Source organism: Rosa rugosa, chromosome 2, assembly GCF_958449725.1.
Source record: "Rosa rugosa chromosome 2, drRosRugo1.1, whole genome shotgun sequence".
In the NCBI taxonomy this organism is placed as follows: Eukaryota; Viridiplantae; Streptophyta; class Magnoliopsida; order Rosales; family Rosaceae; genus Rosa; species Rosa rugosa.
The window spans coordinates 1,220,041-1,236,101 of record NC_084821.1 but is presented as its reverse complement, the minus strand read 5'-3'; the positions used below and the strand labels follow the sequence as shown (position 1 = coordinate 1,236,101).

General features: G+C 38.0%; 1 protein-coding gene and 1 long non-coding RNA gene across 6 annotated transcripts; one reads left to right on the top strand and one right to left on the bottom strand.

Moving 5' to 3' along the window:
* The first annotated feature begins 1,590 nt into the window (after positions 1–1,590).
* LOC133734830 (uncharacterized) lies at positions 1,591–2,181 on the top strand. Its single transcript, XM_062162439.1, has one exon. The coding sequence runs from the start codon at positions 1,591–1,593 to the stop codon at positions 2,179–2,181; it is 591 nt and encodes a 196-aa protein (XP_062018423.1).
* Positions 2,182–9,920: 7,739 nt separating this feature from the next.
* Positions 9,921–14,652, bottom strand: LOC133727955 (uncharacterized). Of its 5 annotated transcripts, XR_009855466.1 has the most exons (9): positions 14,151–14,652; positions 14,004–14,081; positions 13,067–13,117; positions 12,896–12,963; positions 11,658–12,024; positions 11,503–11,571; positions 10,463–10,627; positions 10,289–10,338; positions 9,921–10,087 (listed from the first exon to the last, which is right to left on the bottom strand). It is a non-coding gene; the product is annotated as an uncharacterized LOC133727955 (long non-coding RNA). The 5 variants fall into 5 exon arrangements; XR_009855469.1 differs by having other exon boundaries at positions 10,289–10,627; positions 14,004–14,098; XR_009855465.1 differs by having other exon boundaries at positions 10,289–10,627.
* Between the last annotated feature and the right edge of the window lie 1,409 nt (positions 14,653–16,061).

The window sequence follows — 16,061 nt, the reverse complement described above, 5'->3', positions numbered from 1 at the left end:
GCTTAGTGAGCTTAGAGGACTTAATGATCGATGTTTATCAAGTCTTTGTTTGCTTGAATTTAGAGACATGATCTAAATTATAGAGTTGATGTATACGCCGTTTCAGGATGATATTATCTCTTTATCTCAACAACAGCAAAAAGAATAAAAAAAAAAGAGAAAAGAAAAAAAAGAGAATGCAAAGTATACATCCATCTAAAAATAAAAAACCTAAGGGTTCTTGACCTATAGCACCAAAATGAGATAAAATTGGTCCACTTACACCACTAAGAGATTTTTATTCCCACTAACCCCATTTAACAGCTAAATGACGATTTTGGACTTCAAAAGATTAAAAATTACAAATTGCCACTCAACCTCTATCATCATCGATCTCTCTCTCTCTTCGCCGGCACCAACTTCTTCTTCTCTCTCTCTCTCTCTCTCTCTCTCTCTCTCTCTCTCTCTCTCTTGGAACGACCGGTTCCTCTTCAAGGTCTCCTCCGAATTCCTCGCCAGGGAGACGTCCGGGATCACGATTGAGATCCGCGACCATCTCGTCGGCACTGTCCAGTTGATCCTCAACAACTTTCTTGAACTGGAATCCAAGATCCTGTCGGAGCATCCACTCTTGAAGACGACGAAGCAGCTCCGGTCGGAGCTACCTCGCCGGAGTCCAACACCTAGTAGGCTATCTTGGAGTCAGAGCTCCGAAGCACCGGCGAGAATGGCGTCTAGCTATTGACGTGGGTGCCTAGAGTATTTTCTGGGTGCCCAAATCAGATTTTTTTTTTTTTTAAGTAATGGGACAGAAGGAAAAGAAAAAAAAAACAGTTTTGAATGTCTATTGGGGGGCAATAGACGTTTTTAAATTGATATAATCTTTTCATTTTTTTCTTTAAACAAAGTTTTATTGTCTAAATTTTGGGAGATTAGTTCATATTATGGCAACCGAAAGTTCTATTGGAGGATAATAGACGTCTATTGGGGGGCAAAACATGGCTGATAGTCGTCTATTGGGGGACAATAGACGTCTATTGGAGGGCAATAGACTTTGCCCCTCTATTCGGGGGCAATAGATGTCTATTGGGGCAATAAACCTTTCCGGTGAGGTTTTCTGAAAAGTCTGGTGAGCGGCAGCCGGTGATCGGAATTCGGCGGCCGGTGACCAGAATCCTGCGAAAGTTGGCCGGAATCCGGCGGCAGGTGACCGGATTCTGGCGGTCGGTGACCGGGCTCCGGCGAAGTCTCCTATGGTTTCTCTCTCTTCCATTTTCTCTCTCTCTCTCTCTCTCTCTCACTAAGTAACAAAGGGTTGTGAGTAAAATGGTATTAAAAAAAAAAATCTTAATTAGGTATTAGGAAAGACCTTCTTAGAGTGTTTTGGATAAGAGGGAATTAAAAAAACTTAATCGAATAAGTGGGAAAAGAATCTCTAGAAATGGGGTGAATGACTGAATGCACTTCCAAAAGAGACAAACAAAGGCAAAGGGAGAAGGCCGAGAAACAGAGGAGCAAAAGTGAGGCAAGGATCCGGAGAAGCGGAGAGCGCTGGATGAGAAGATTGAGCTCAAGGAGAAGCAGGAGAGATTCATTGTTGAGTTGAGGGCAATGCGGGAAGCAGCAATGTGGAGAAAGATGCAGGGGATTTCCATGGAGGGTGATGAGGAGCTACTGGCAGGTAATGTGAGTGGTGTTAAAGCGACACGAAAAAGAGATGAGTGGATGACAGAGCTTCCACCGGAAAGGAAACATGGTATGAGTACAATGCAGTCGACATCGTTTAGCAGGAGTACTAAACAAGGGCGTGGGGATACTAGTGGATGGACTGATGCTCCTTCTGAAAGAGCCTGGAAAGCTAAGATGGAGTACTTACAAGCCTATAATGAGTTTGCATCACTTGCTTCGAATGAGGAGGAGAGGAAGAGGAGTTTAGTGGCAGAGTTGATGGACAATTACAAGAAAGATAAACGATCGAAATCATTGCTGCAAAAGCACCAAGAGGAGATTAGAGCGAAGAGAAAATACTCCAAGCAACAGGCAGAGGAGGAAGACTGGGTGGGGAAACATCCGTGGAAGCCTTGGGACCGTGAGAAAGATTTGGCAGGTGGTAGACAACGTGTGAAATTGGATTCAGAAAACATGACTCGAGGTTTATCATCTCGGTTTTCTGGAGGATCATATCAGAGGAACTTCCTTTAGCCATGAAATGGGTGAGCATCTTGGTTTTTCCAGGCTTTAATTGATAAGTCTTACTTTTTACACTGAATGGACGCCTTGCCTTGTAGTAATTATAAATGAATGATTGTTGTCTTGTATCAAACTTATTGTTAACATGAGAAGAAATAGTTTGGATATTTCTATGTATTGGGGTGAAATGTAAAATATTATGATATGCTATATCTCTGTAAGAGCAAGGTTTTCTAAGGAACTGAAGTTGAGTCGATGTGAAGGTAATCTTCGTTTTTTCTTGAATAATGCCTTTCACTGTTCTTGTGTGAATTATACTGGGAAAAGACTGGATTTTTTGTTTCTGGGTTTCTTTTTACTTCTAAGCGTTTGGGTAACAACCATCAAGTTAGCCACTTTTTCTGTGCTGTCACTACTGTGGGGTTTTGATCTTTGTTATAAATTATGGAAAATCAGTCTATGAGGTTCTTGATAGCATGTATCTAGTGCTAGTACATAAAGGACTTGGAAGATTTTTGATTTTCTGGGTACTTAAATGTACCATTTCTCGCAATAGATCTATAATTTGACTGTACACCTTGGAATTGAAGGTTTGTTGATTTACTGGTTTGCGTAATTAGACCAACAATTGAAGGATCAAATGCTTTCTTCCATCAGGTCAGTTTGATAGGAAATGTCTTACAAATTTTCTTGATGAACTTTTTTATGTCTTTGCTTTGAAATTTTTTCTTATGTCATGATAAACAATGAAGTTGTTTAATTTTATTTTCAAAAATGAACTTTCTTTCTTGAATTAAATATGGAACATTTACTCAGAAAGATCATGGCTTTGGATAAATTGGTTATATTTGTCAGAAGTATGTAGGTGTGTTACTTGAACCCTTTATATCTAAAATTGTGTGTATGTGCATTTTTTTTTTTTTTAATGATCCTGTATGCTGCTCACTCATGACTCATGAGCACTTCAAATCGGGTTAAAAAGATCAGCCCCATCTTCGGCCCTTTCTGGTGCAAGCACTCATAAATAAACCTTTTCTGGTGTGTTGGTATGCTCTTTGTAGTAATGTTACCCTGTATCTGTTCATTTCCATGAAGATGGTGTGGAGCTATACTGGTGAAAATCTGATTGTGAAGTGTTCAAGGTTGTTTCAGGGCACATTCAATAGCAAATTTAAGCATATAGATGTTCTAACTACCAATGAATTAAAAAGCGCGCCTCAAGGCGCGCCTGAGGCGCCAAAAGCGATTTTCTGGACTGAAAATGAGTGTGCGTCAGGGGCTAGGCGACGACGCTGGTGAGGCGTTCTCCAAGGCGTGAAAGGCGCGAAAGGCTTCCTCCAAGGCGCGAAAGGCGTACGCGCAGAAAAAAAGTGAAGTGACGTCGTTTTGAAATAGAATGAGTTTAAACGCTGTCTAGGTCGCGACTGCTACCCCAAATTCGATTTCAGCCCCGATTTCAGCCCTCTGCCCCTCTCTGTTAGCAAATTCGATCCCTAAGTCCCTAACCCAGAGTTCGAGTTAGGAGTTCGATTTCAGCCCGATTTCAGCCCTCTGCCCCTCTCTACGCAGCAGTCAATTTGAGCTTGATTGGAGGTCGATTCGGAACAGGCCATTTGAACTTCTGAAGGTATGATTCCCGATTTCCCGTCTATATTTACTTGGGTTTGAGTTGTTCTTGTCCAGACAATCATATATGTCCAGCAACCCCATTAATTTGGTTGCAAGAGTTTGTGGGTTACTGTCAATTACTCAATTTTGCAGATTTTTCTACTTTTAGATATTCTTGTTTGTGGGTTACTGTCAATTTTGCAGATTTTGTGATCCCATTGGAATTGATTTAGATTTTGTTGGATTCAGTTTGAGTTTTGAGTAAAGACTTCATCTTTTTTTATTGGGTGAAGGCTCGGGGAGTGAGTAGCTTAAAAATGGGGTTTGAAGGATCCTGTTAAGGATGGGATTCTTCTCCAGCATCCTTTTTGGATGCTCTGTTCTCAGTCCTCTTTTGAAATAGCAGCTCGAAGATATTGAGATGGGCTGAACTGGGTTTACTATATTGAGGCCGAGTAGCTATCTGATTATCTCATGTTAATTGATATATGATTAGCTATATGATTGTGTTAATTGAGTGATTGTCTCTTGTGTATGAGTCAAGTACTCATTTTGAGCTGCAGGGGAGAGAGATCAAAATAGGAGATTTTTTCTTTTCTTTTGGTAAGCTGCACAGTGGGAATTTGAGTGTTAAACTGTTAATTGATAGCAGCAGGAAGATATTGATTGTCTCTTGTGTATGATACCAATTATATAATACTAGTAGAGTCCAGTACCATATTTCACAATAATTGAGGGTTAACTGTTAATTGATATGCTGCTCGGTTAGTAATGTTGTGATTTTTGGCAGATTGCATGATTTTGTGCAATAGCAGTCGTATACTATATGTAATTGATAGGATGCTATGTTATAATGCAGGTAACAATGAGTTCTACTACTACTACTAGTGGGACAACAATGAGATCATGCTTGATTTCATTTTATGTTGGTAATTTTGTTGAATCATATGCTTCTAGTACTTAATTTATTGTGAGTGAATGACCATTAGTAATGTTATTTTGGTTACTCTTAATGTGGTATGTATAAGAGTAGAAATTACATGCATATATGTGATTTATACGAAAGGCTTACGCCTTATGCGCCTTATGCCTCAAGGCTGCAAGGCTCTCCCGAAAACGCCTCGGGTACGCCTTCAGCGTTTTAAAACATTGCTAACTACCAATTCATTGCATGTCATTGATCCTGTACAATTATCACGTTCCTTGAACAAACATATTCACATGTAGATAAAACACTTTCTAGGTTTTGAAATGAAAAACCAATACCAAATTTGCATATTGAAGCTCTAAGCCTTCTATGTCATAGACTTGTGATAGGAGCATGATTATGCGATATTAATAACGTTAATCTCTATACTTTCTTTGTTAGTTTAGTGTATTTTCTCGTTATTTACATTGTTTACTTGTTTTATAGGTATTTTGAGCAAAGAAGGAGAAAAGAAGTAAAAGAGGGATTGAAAGGCAAAATCGGCAAATCTGCCTGTGCAGATCAGTCAACTTCGACGGATCACTGAGACCAGCTCACAACGATCTAGAGGGTGATCTTTATATTGATGGAAAGCCTTGGATGTCTAGTTTCCGAATCTTTTTACGGCTCATTAATATCATTTTTCTACAAGAAGTTATGGCCGATTTAGTACAGCAAGGTCGGGCAGTCCGGGAATCTGACACCTTGACGGAAATCCATGATTTGAGGCCCGAATTCCTTTTAGAAGCCCACCGACGAGTATTAACTGAATATCTCTGTTTATTAGAGATATATGACATATTTTTATGGGTGAAAATTATTAGAAATCTTAGAGGAGAAGATACTTGAATCCTAAAAGGAAAAGAAGTGAAAATTGGCTGAGCTAAGCAATAAAGAAGGGAGACGTTCAGTTGAGTAGGGGGTCCTGCCGCACAAGAGAAAGGAGAGAACGACATCTTCTGCCATCCTCTAGCCGTGATCTCATCTCCTTCTTTCATCTCTATTTTTCTTTTCAATTCTCTTGATGTATGCATTCAGCGAATTCATGACTATGCATGTCTAGCTAAATACTTTTGTAGCTAGGGGCAATTTCAAAGCCCCAAACATGTTCAATTCATATTGATGACAATTCAGTTTTTGGTTTTCTATATTATCAATTGAGTGTTTGTGTTTCACTGTGTCTACAAGATGAATCTTTACTTGTTTGTTTAGGTGCGCAACTAAATGAAGAGGTTAGGGTTCTAATGCTAGGAGTAACACTAGATTCGTATATGTCGTGTGTTGATTCCAATTGAGTAGCAAAATGTCTTCTTGAATTACATGTGACTCAAACCCTAGGTTTAGCAAGACTACCAACGTACTTGTGACCCTAGATTTATCCAAACCCTTTTAGTGCTTAATGATTTTGATATGTTAAACTTAGCGAGCTTGTGTCTAGGTTGCATAATCGGAAATAGATTAAGTGGTGAGCTTGTATTCACTTAACGAGGAACTAAGAAAGGGTAATGGGTTAATTCGAGCTTGTGAGTTAACTTCGGGTAAATTCAATTGAGATTTAGGATTCCATAACTGAGCTTTGATATGATTGAGTGTGTTTGGTGGTGGAGAATGAGTCCTTACACTAGGCCAAAAAAGCTAACAGACAACGGACCAAAATCGTTGTGTGATTTGGACGATCTCCGTTGTGTATCGGAGCGTTGTGTGATGAAAAATCACACAACGGTGCTGCACCGTTGTATGACATAAAAACAGTCAACATATTTTTGTTATAAGTGTTGTGCCTTCCCTCGACAGATGCTAGGCAGAGCTACTGCGCAGCCACGCTATGCGTGGCAAGTGCATGCTTCAGACAACAAAACTTGTTTTCAAACTGTTGTTGGTTAAGCTCGTCAGACAACATGCCTTTGAATTTTACTGTTGTGTGATTGCTCCTCCCACTTCAGTTTTTAGACTATGACTGTTGTATGATTTAATTTCACACAACTAAATTTTGATGTGTTATAAGAAGTCTGTTGTGTGAATTGTTGCTTGATTATTATGTAATAATCCGAATTTTGCATAATTAATACTCCATTGTTATCTAAATAATAGTATCGATCCATATTAGAAAGAAATCTGAATGCAATTCATCAATTCAAGTACTCCAATCCATACATTAAAGCATCAAATGTACCATAAACATAGTATTTCTCAATCATTCATACATTAAAACACAAGAACAACATTGAGAACAATATCACTAAAGGCTGAACAGCTACTCTTCCTTGAACCTCTTCTTCACTTCATCCAAGCTTTCAATATCTCATATAAATGATGTCACGCCCCGGATTTTGAATGATAAATTCAAATCCGAAACCTGAATAATTACAACTGCAAAATCCAAATCTCGAAACTTCGAGTTCATTATTACAATTCACTCTCACAAGATATTATAAAGCTCAAATGAGCATAACACACCTCACAACTTACAATTGTTGTAAATCTCTAACAATTGCTCTAACCGCACGATCACCGTCCTGGTTCTCCTGTCCTGTAGGATTACCCGCTACACAATTTGAATAGTGTACCGGGAGTTGCAACAACACAAAACCCGGTAAGCTTTTTACAGCCAGTATGAGTAAACAAGAAAGAATTGTTGATTTATTTCCTTACAATTATTATAACTCAACACGATCACCATAAAAGGAAGGATACTCTTGAGGCTCTCTTTTAAGAACTCATTCTTAAAAGCCTCAAGTATCCTCAACACTTCTCACATAAGACCCCTCACAGTCTCAAGTAACCTCAACATTTCCCTCACATCACTACTCAACAATTGGCAGACAGACTCATTATATATATATAGACCCTTATGAGTTACTCTCAATTTCCCTCATAAGGTTACCACATATATATAGACACTTATGAGTTACTCTCAATTTCACTCATAAGGTCACTCCACATTTGGCAGACAGACTAATTATATATATATAGACCGTTATGAGTTACTCTCAATTTCCCTCATAAGGTTACCACATATATATAGACACTTATGAGTTACTCTCAATTTCACTCATAAGGTCACTCCACATTTGGCAGACAGACTAATTATATATATATAGACCGTTATGAGTTACTCTCAATTTCCCTCATAAGGTTACCACATATATATAGACACTTATGAGTTACTCTCAATTTCACTCATAAGGTCACTCCACATTTGGCAGACAGACTAGATCTCTAACTGAACGTAACCACTCGTCCGGCCACAGACGTGATTACGATTTAATACTATTAATAACCACCAGCCCGGTACGAGAGCGTGATTCACTAATAGATGCCATGGTCACCTCGTGACCTAGTGATCTCCACAGATCACAACAATTTATTGTTCCTCAACAATAAAACTCAACACCTTTCACAATATATTGTTTCTCAACAATAAACTCAATACCTTTCACAATATATTGTTTCTCAACAATAAACTCAATACCTCTCCAACAATACATATTATTTCACATAAATAATATATATATAGACATTCACACAGGAATGCCTATTGATACCAATTATAGTTCATATGATTGAAATAAAATAACGTAATTAAATGTATTGGGTTCGTAATATGAACCACGTGAGGTTTACTCACCTCTAATCCAGCTGCGTCTTCTTAACAGCTCCATTAACAATCTCACGAATCGTCCGCCAAATAAATCCATCGATCACCTAATCCAATAATGATCTTAACTTAGCCAACAACTCAAAAGCACACATATACGGAAATCCACGGTCGGATTCTAATTTAATGATGATCCAACGGTCAGATCGAAATTATACGATGATCCAACGGTCGGATCTGAATTTAATGATGATCCAACGGTCGGATCCTCACGGATCGCCTTTAGGATCATCCTCCAAAATTATCACGAAGATCCAACGGTCAGATCTTCCTGAATCGCCTTTACTAACATCTCCACAAAATTATATGAAAATCCGACGGTCAGATTCTCACGAATCGCCTTCCGAATCACTATTTCTCAATTATAAGAAGATCCAACGGTCGGATCTTCACCCGTGACCTCACAAGGTCACCGGGACAGTCATACGATCAACATATCCAAAATTGAAGCAAAACCGATGGTCAGATCTTCACAGATCGTAAACCGAAGATAAACGTAAAAACGTTAAATAGTAACGTCAAAACGTAAATCCACTATTTATCAACTTTTTCTAACATGACCATGTTATATATCAAAACGCTCGTATGGATGCATAGATCATCGCCTAGATAATGAAAACTCGAAATATGGTCTGATGCGCCCCCACAAGCGGTGGTCAGTGGGCGGTCAACGCCGGTCAACCACCTCAGATGGCAAAGTGACCAACTACAAACTGGTTCAAAATGAAAGGGTGATCGACTTCCAAACCTGGAGCTAAGTCTGGTTTGGCCTAGATCGTCCTAGATCAAGCGTTGAAGTTGGATTAATCTCGTGCGTCTGATCAGATTCAGATTAAATCAGGGACGTCGAAAAAGTCAAACCATGATCTAGCGTTCTATACACAAAATCGTGATGAAAGGCTTACATGGGGATGATCAGCATGAGGAGGAGATCACGAAAATGGGAACGATCGGCCCATGCAACGCCGGAATCGGGGATTTCCGGCCGGGTCGGGTTTGCATGGCTGGGTGTCTTCGATCTCCATCTGGGGGCAGCGGCGGGGCAAGGCGGTGGCAGGGAGCGGCTGGGCGGCTCGAGGCGACCTCGGGGAGGGCCGGGTCGTGGCCGGAGGACGAGCGACGGCGCCGCTGGCGTCGGGTCGGGTCGGCGGGTCGGCAAGGGTGGGGAGGGTTTTGCGCGAGAGAGAGAGAGAGAGGGGGGGGGACTATTCCGCAAAAAAAGGAATTTTTTGTCCTTGAATGAAAAATAAAATCAGAATTTTCCTATTTATAGAAAATTCCCAATTTTCAAAAATTCATAACTTAATCATACGAACTCCGAATAATGCGTTCCACATGTCCACGAACTCGTATCGACGAGCTCTACAACTTTCATGAAGGAAGTTTTCCCAATTTTTGAACGTATAAAAAGTCAACTTTGTTGACCCCCTAAAAACGTTCGTTTTCGAAAATAAAATCGTTCGAACTAATTCCACAACTTCTCCAAGCTTCGTACTCGCTCCTACTATCGTGAAATCATTTCTAAAAATCCATGGAATTTAATTTGGATTTTTCGGGGTATTACAAATGACTTCATCTCTCTGTTTTCAAATATCCAACAAATCAATAATCTCAACTGCAATAGTATTCCAATCAATCTTTGGAAACATTTGCGCTCCCCAGAAACAAAAAGTTCTTTTAATTTCCTGCACACCGTAAACATCTAACTTTAGAGTCAAACAAAAGAGCATAATTGAACTACCTTCAAGTACAATGAATCATTAACTAATGAGTAAAATTTTATATATATGTACGCTTAATTATAGATATAGAAATACATGGAGCTATTCAATAAACCAAGATCAGTAATTGAAAAGCAAACACCAACTAAGATGAAGATCACTTACACGTAACGTAGACTAAGCAAACTCCACCCAAATGCCCACCAATCTTTCAGCTTAAGACAAATATATCAATTCCATTAGTACTCAGTGTTAACTCCCAGATTTGATTACCAAACTGCCCAAAATGGGATTCTTTTGAAACCCTTAAAATGATAGGAATCCTCTTGAGACACTTACTTCTGCCACTCAAACCCAGATGGGCATGGGTTGAACAAATAGGGAGAAAAAAGCCAAGAAAGTGCCATGAACCAACTGGTCATTGTAAGAAGAATGTATGATAGAGCACTGCCATCATCATATCCATAAGCAAGGTACACTATGAACAAAAGAACTACTTCCAACCTGCAAACCAGAAGGAAAATAAATGATCAGTACACATGCAAAACCTCCAAATCAATTTTCTTTTATAGGAAGCACATATTTCTTTGCTAACAAAGAAAAATATGGATTATACCTTTTTTTTAATGCATTATCTCTTGATATATCACTAAACTGCACATGATAATTGCCCATGTCTATGTTGTGAAACAACATTGCTGGGAGATTATACTTGAATAAATTAACTTGCAAGTAAAAAATTAGAAATATCCCAACATATATATCTGCCAAATTTTATTACTTCCCAACCTTCCCAGATGCTATAGCACTATAGAATTTCATAATTCACCATTATATAGTGCAACTTGTCAAAAAAAGAAGAGCGAAGAGAAAGAACAGGAATCACACCCTTGGATAAAATGACTGCGGAAGTAAAGCCTGTAATTCTCTGTAAACTTAGTATGCCGGACTACAAATCCCTTGCCAATTGCTTGATAGTATTAAAAAAAATAAGCACAAGCCCAATTGACGAAAATTTCCAAACTGAAAACAAAACCACTCAAGAGCAATCAAATCAAAACTACTTGCCCTCTGTGTGTTTCCTCAGATACTACATCTAAAAAGACATGACTATACCCTCAGATTCAGCTAATTCAGCTACTTTGCTCAACTAATAGAATAACTTATTTTCATTCCTTGTGACTCCTAATGGGTTTCCACCATAAAAATGTGCAAAAGGAACAAACTTGATCCTTGGATTCAGCTACTTTGATCTTCATATACACAAACAAATTAACTTATTTGCATTCCTAGTGAATCTTAATGGGTTTTTTCCACAAATCTATGCACAGATTCATAACATGAAAGTAAAAAGGTAAAAGATCTGGGGAAAAAATTACCTTATGAGGTGACTTGGGGACCTTTCTGGGAGGCTTGGGACGGGTACAGCTCACATGAGGCCTACCATACTATGGATCCCAAAGTCAGAGAAAAATAAAAACAAGGCAGATGTGATGCAAAGCTAAAAATCTTCCACTGGTAAGACCAAACTGACCCATTTGAAGCTAGAATGCCTTGGTCGAATAGTGGCTAGCGGTCCTTAGATAGATAAAAGGAAATCCCCAAGCTCAAAGATGTACGCAGGCTAATTTCTTTTACCATCTCTATATCTGTAATGAGTACTTGCTGTATGCTTACTATAAAGTAACAAAACAAGAGTTATCGAGAACTTCTTTTCATATTGTCACTACTTACTGTAAAAAGACAGGTAGGATAACCAAAAGAAAGGTAAAGGTAGTAAACCACAGAAGTCCATCTTGTACTAATGGGCATTCCAGCCAAATTTACAACACCAATTGAACCTCGAATGCTATCTTTCCACTCTGGCTCCTCTGCAATTACGATTCCTGGAAAGTTCCCGACTACAAATAGCAAGAAAACATTCACGTATGTAACCAAATTATCTAAAAAGAAGGTACAGACAAGACTAGATTCATATTACCAGAAAAATAAAAGCAGTGACATTTAACAAAGAAACCAAGTGTTTTCTGGAAGTTAAATTTGGTGTTAATTTTAATTTGTGTACTTATATAATAGTGTGGTAGATTAGCAACATTCCAATTCCAATCGAAAATTGTTTGTGTTACTCGTCTATGATCCTTCCAAGCCTAAAGCCTTAAGCTATTAGTAAGCAACTCCAGAATGCATATCAAGCGCAATTCAACTCTATGCAATGACACTAACATGTACACCCACAAAACTGAACCCAATGAGGACATATATGAGAGCAACAGAAATTACCAGAACCAGTAACTTAAGGAACAACCAAGCTCTATACTAACACTAATGAGAAACATAACCAAAGATGTCATGTCAAGCATGAAACAATAACACATACTGTTTGGAAGGGAAACATATTAGTAGTAGGCTCAATGACTATTGAGTACTGGAAGGAAAACATAATCGTAACTTCTCTAAGTTGCCATAGCCTTTGGTCAGTGATCCTAAAATTCAAAAACCATCATATATGATGCAAATTAATCAGAAATCTTCAACTTAATTAAGTAGTATTTACCACACTATATGAGGGTTGGACTAGAACATTTAGAACATTTATAACCGTTTGTAACAAATTTAGAGGAAAAAGAAAAGGTATTCTTCCATTGCTTTTTGTGGTTTCTTGGGAGGGGTAAGACCAATTTTGCATCCTTCCAAACTATTAACCTATCTCTAATGAGTAGTTACTCCAAGAGTTTGCAAAATTGGATTTAATTAACTATAAGTAGGCAATACCTTCTTACCCGGAACAATTAACTCAGCCTTTGATCTAGACCGTGTCAAGACATGCACACTATGATTATCTGCATTCCAATTTTGGAATAGAAGAAAGTTCGATTTTAGTGCAACAACCATAGACATGTAGTATAAGTATCAGTTTCATAGACAATAGGTGTTAGGAATGACCTGCATGCAGCCTTTAACCTGGCAACGTCATGTTCTGCATCTCAGACCAAGCTGCAAACCACACCAAGTAGTCTTATTAACCACATTCATTCTTTATATGTATATATTAACCAAACCAATCTGCTTATCATCAGAAACTATACTTCAAAGTTAGAAATAAAAAGAGCCAGCAGAACATTAACAAATTTAGCACTTGTGTTAATATATATATATATATAGGCCAGCAGCAACATTTATACACAGCTTAAGATGAAATTATATAATCTTGATGTGAATCTGATTACTACATTCCAGGTTATATAATTTCAAGTTATAACCATGGAGAAGGGATTAAAGGGTTGTATTATAACTTGAAGCAATTGATATGACAATAACAGTATTTACATGTAAATCTAAATGCCACTTAATTTGTCCTCTGACTAAGATTCATTAGGAATCGGTTATACTATATCTTCACTTCCATATGTAATAGATTATATTAAAAGAGTAGAAATACAATCATGCTTTGCTGAGGGTTGTAGGTCTTACAAGCTAGATTACCAAAAGAAAAAAGGCCATTTATTTCAAAAACTCCAGAAAGAAAGGAATATGCATGCCCTAAACTGAAGTAACCAATACCTCTGGTGAGAATTTTTGAACTAATGATAAAATTTGGGTTAACTTGTCAGAGAGACATCAACAATGGCACATACGCATACTTAACTTTGTGAAAAGCTGAAAAACAATAGGTGTATAGGGCATCCCAACACAAGGCATGTATTCGATGACTTATGAAATATCCCAAACATACTATATCCAACTAATCTCCTAACATACTGTCAGAAAATAATTAGAAATCATATAAAGTAGCAAAGAAGATAATATAGAACCCGTTAATACAGAAATTGAAATTGAAATTGAAATTGTAAGCAAGAAACTTGGGATATGAACAAGATACCTGATAACAACACTGGTATTGGATTGAAAAGCAACGAATGAACTCCGGTCTTCCACAGCGCAATACCTGATAACAACACTGATTCGTACCATCCACTGTCAAAACAAATTAACAACCAAATTAATCCATTTCGAGAAAGAGACGTACTGAGTAATTGATGAGCCGTGAGGAGGCTCTCTCTAGAGGCATCAATTGGGGCCAAGAGGAACGTGGAGGCCTTCTTCTTTAGCTTCTAGTCTTGGATTCGAGCGAAGAATTCGTCCGGATGCTCCGACGGAGATTCTTTTAGGGTTGACTTGGGGTTTGGTGACGGGTAGGCTTTTAAGAACTGGAGTTGATGGCTGGGTTATGGGGTTTTGGTGGCTGTGATTGGATTTGGTAGAAGAAGGTGTCGGATCCATTGAGGGTTTAGAGATGGAAGATTTAGGGTTGATTTGCAGAGAGAGAAGTGAAATTAGGGACAATGAGGACTGGACTCTGGAGAGAGAGAAATTCCCAAAGCGCGATGTTGAAGGATATAGTTGAGATTTCTGGGAGAGAAGAGAATGAAGAGAAGACGAGAGTGAGACAGGAGGGATTCTTCTCCTATATTTTGACGAAGTGTCGAAGACGAAAAATGAATATTGGTTGGGGGTGCTTCTATCTCTCTTTCTTCTGGGACGCATATAGATTTTTTTATTTTTTTATTTTTTTACTCATGACTCATACAACACATAAATCAAATTCTGTTGTCGGATTATCTACATATAAAATTTGAGTTGAGAGTCTGAGAGGGAAAACTCCCGCCTATGTACAATCACAAAATCAGTTTTTGCGTAGATAGCATTCAGACAACATAAATATATCATTACGTTGTAAGAACCTAAAATTATCACACAAGTAACCAACATTTCAAGCAAAATTTTGTCATTTTGGGGCACATCCAAATCTTGCCGCCTACATTTCCCTCACTTGGACAACACAAGGCTAAACACTGTTGTATGACATTTTACAAGTTACACTCATACAACAGAAACGAGCAAACTGTTGTACTATGTAGTAAAAATTAGTGTATGTGAGGTAGAGTTTGGAGCCAAATTTGAGTGAAGGTAGGAGGGAAATATGCCGCTATTTTTTTTATCATTCACACAACAAAATATTCTTATCAGTGTTGTGCAATCACCTTCTACATAAAAACATCAAAAATTTTATGGTCTTCTACAACGTGAGGTTCTTAATCGTGTTGTATGATTGACTTTCCATCATCACACAACATCTTTTTTTTTTTCGTTGTGTAAAAACTGTTGTATGTTGAGGTTATTGGCCTAGTGATGTCTAGCTAAATACTTTTGTAGCTAGGGGCAATTTCAAAGCCCCAAACATGTTCAATTCATATTGATGACAATTCAGTTTTTGGTTTTCTATATTATCAATTGAGTGTTTGTGTTTCACTGTGTCTACAAGATGAATCTTTACTTGTTTGTTTAGGTGCGCAACTAAATGAAGAGGTTAGGGTTCTAATGCTAGGAGTAACACTAGATTCGTATATGTCGTGTGTTGATTCCAATTGAGTAGCAAAATGTCTTCTTGAATTACATGTGACTCAAACCCTAGGTTTAGCAAGACTACCAACGTACTTGTGACCCTAGATTTATCCAAACCCTTTTAGTGCTTAATGATTTTGATATGTTAAACTTAGCGAGCTTGTGTCTAGGTTGCATAATCGGAAATAGATTAAGTGGTGAGCTTGTATTCACTTAACGAGGAACTAAGAAAGGGTAATGGGTTAATTCGAGCTTGTGAGTTAACTTCGGGTAAATTCAATTGAGATTTAGGTTCCATAACTGAGCTTTGATATGATTGAGTGTGTTTGGTGGTGGAGAATGAGTCCTTAGCTTTGTTTCTATCAATAGTTTAAAGTTATAAAATCTGTTTCTGCTTTGTTATCTTTCTGTGTTCAGTTTTACGTGAATTATTTAATATATCAAATCAACTCCGATTGTTTTGAAATTTTGTATACGTGTTATTCAATGTGTGTTTAGTGTCATGTAAAATTTTCAGAAAATTCCATAGAGTCTA

Coding starts and splice junctions, on each gene's coding strand:
- LOC133734830 (XM_062162439.1), top strand. CDS start 1,591: ATGCGGGAAGCAGCAATGTGGAGAAAGATGCAGGGGATTTCCATGGAG.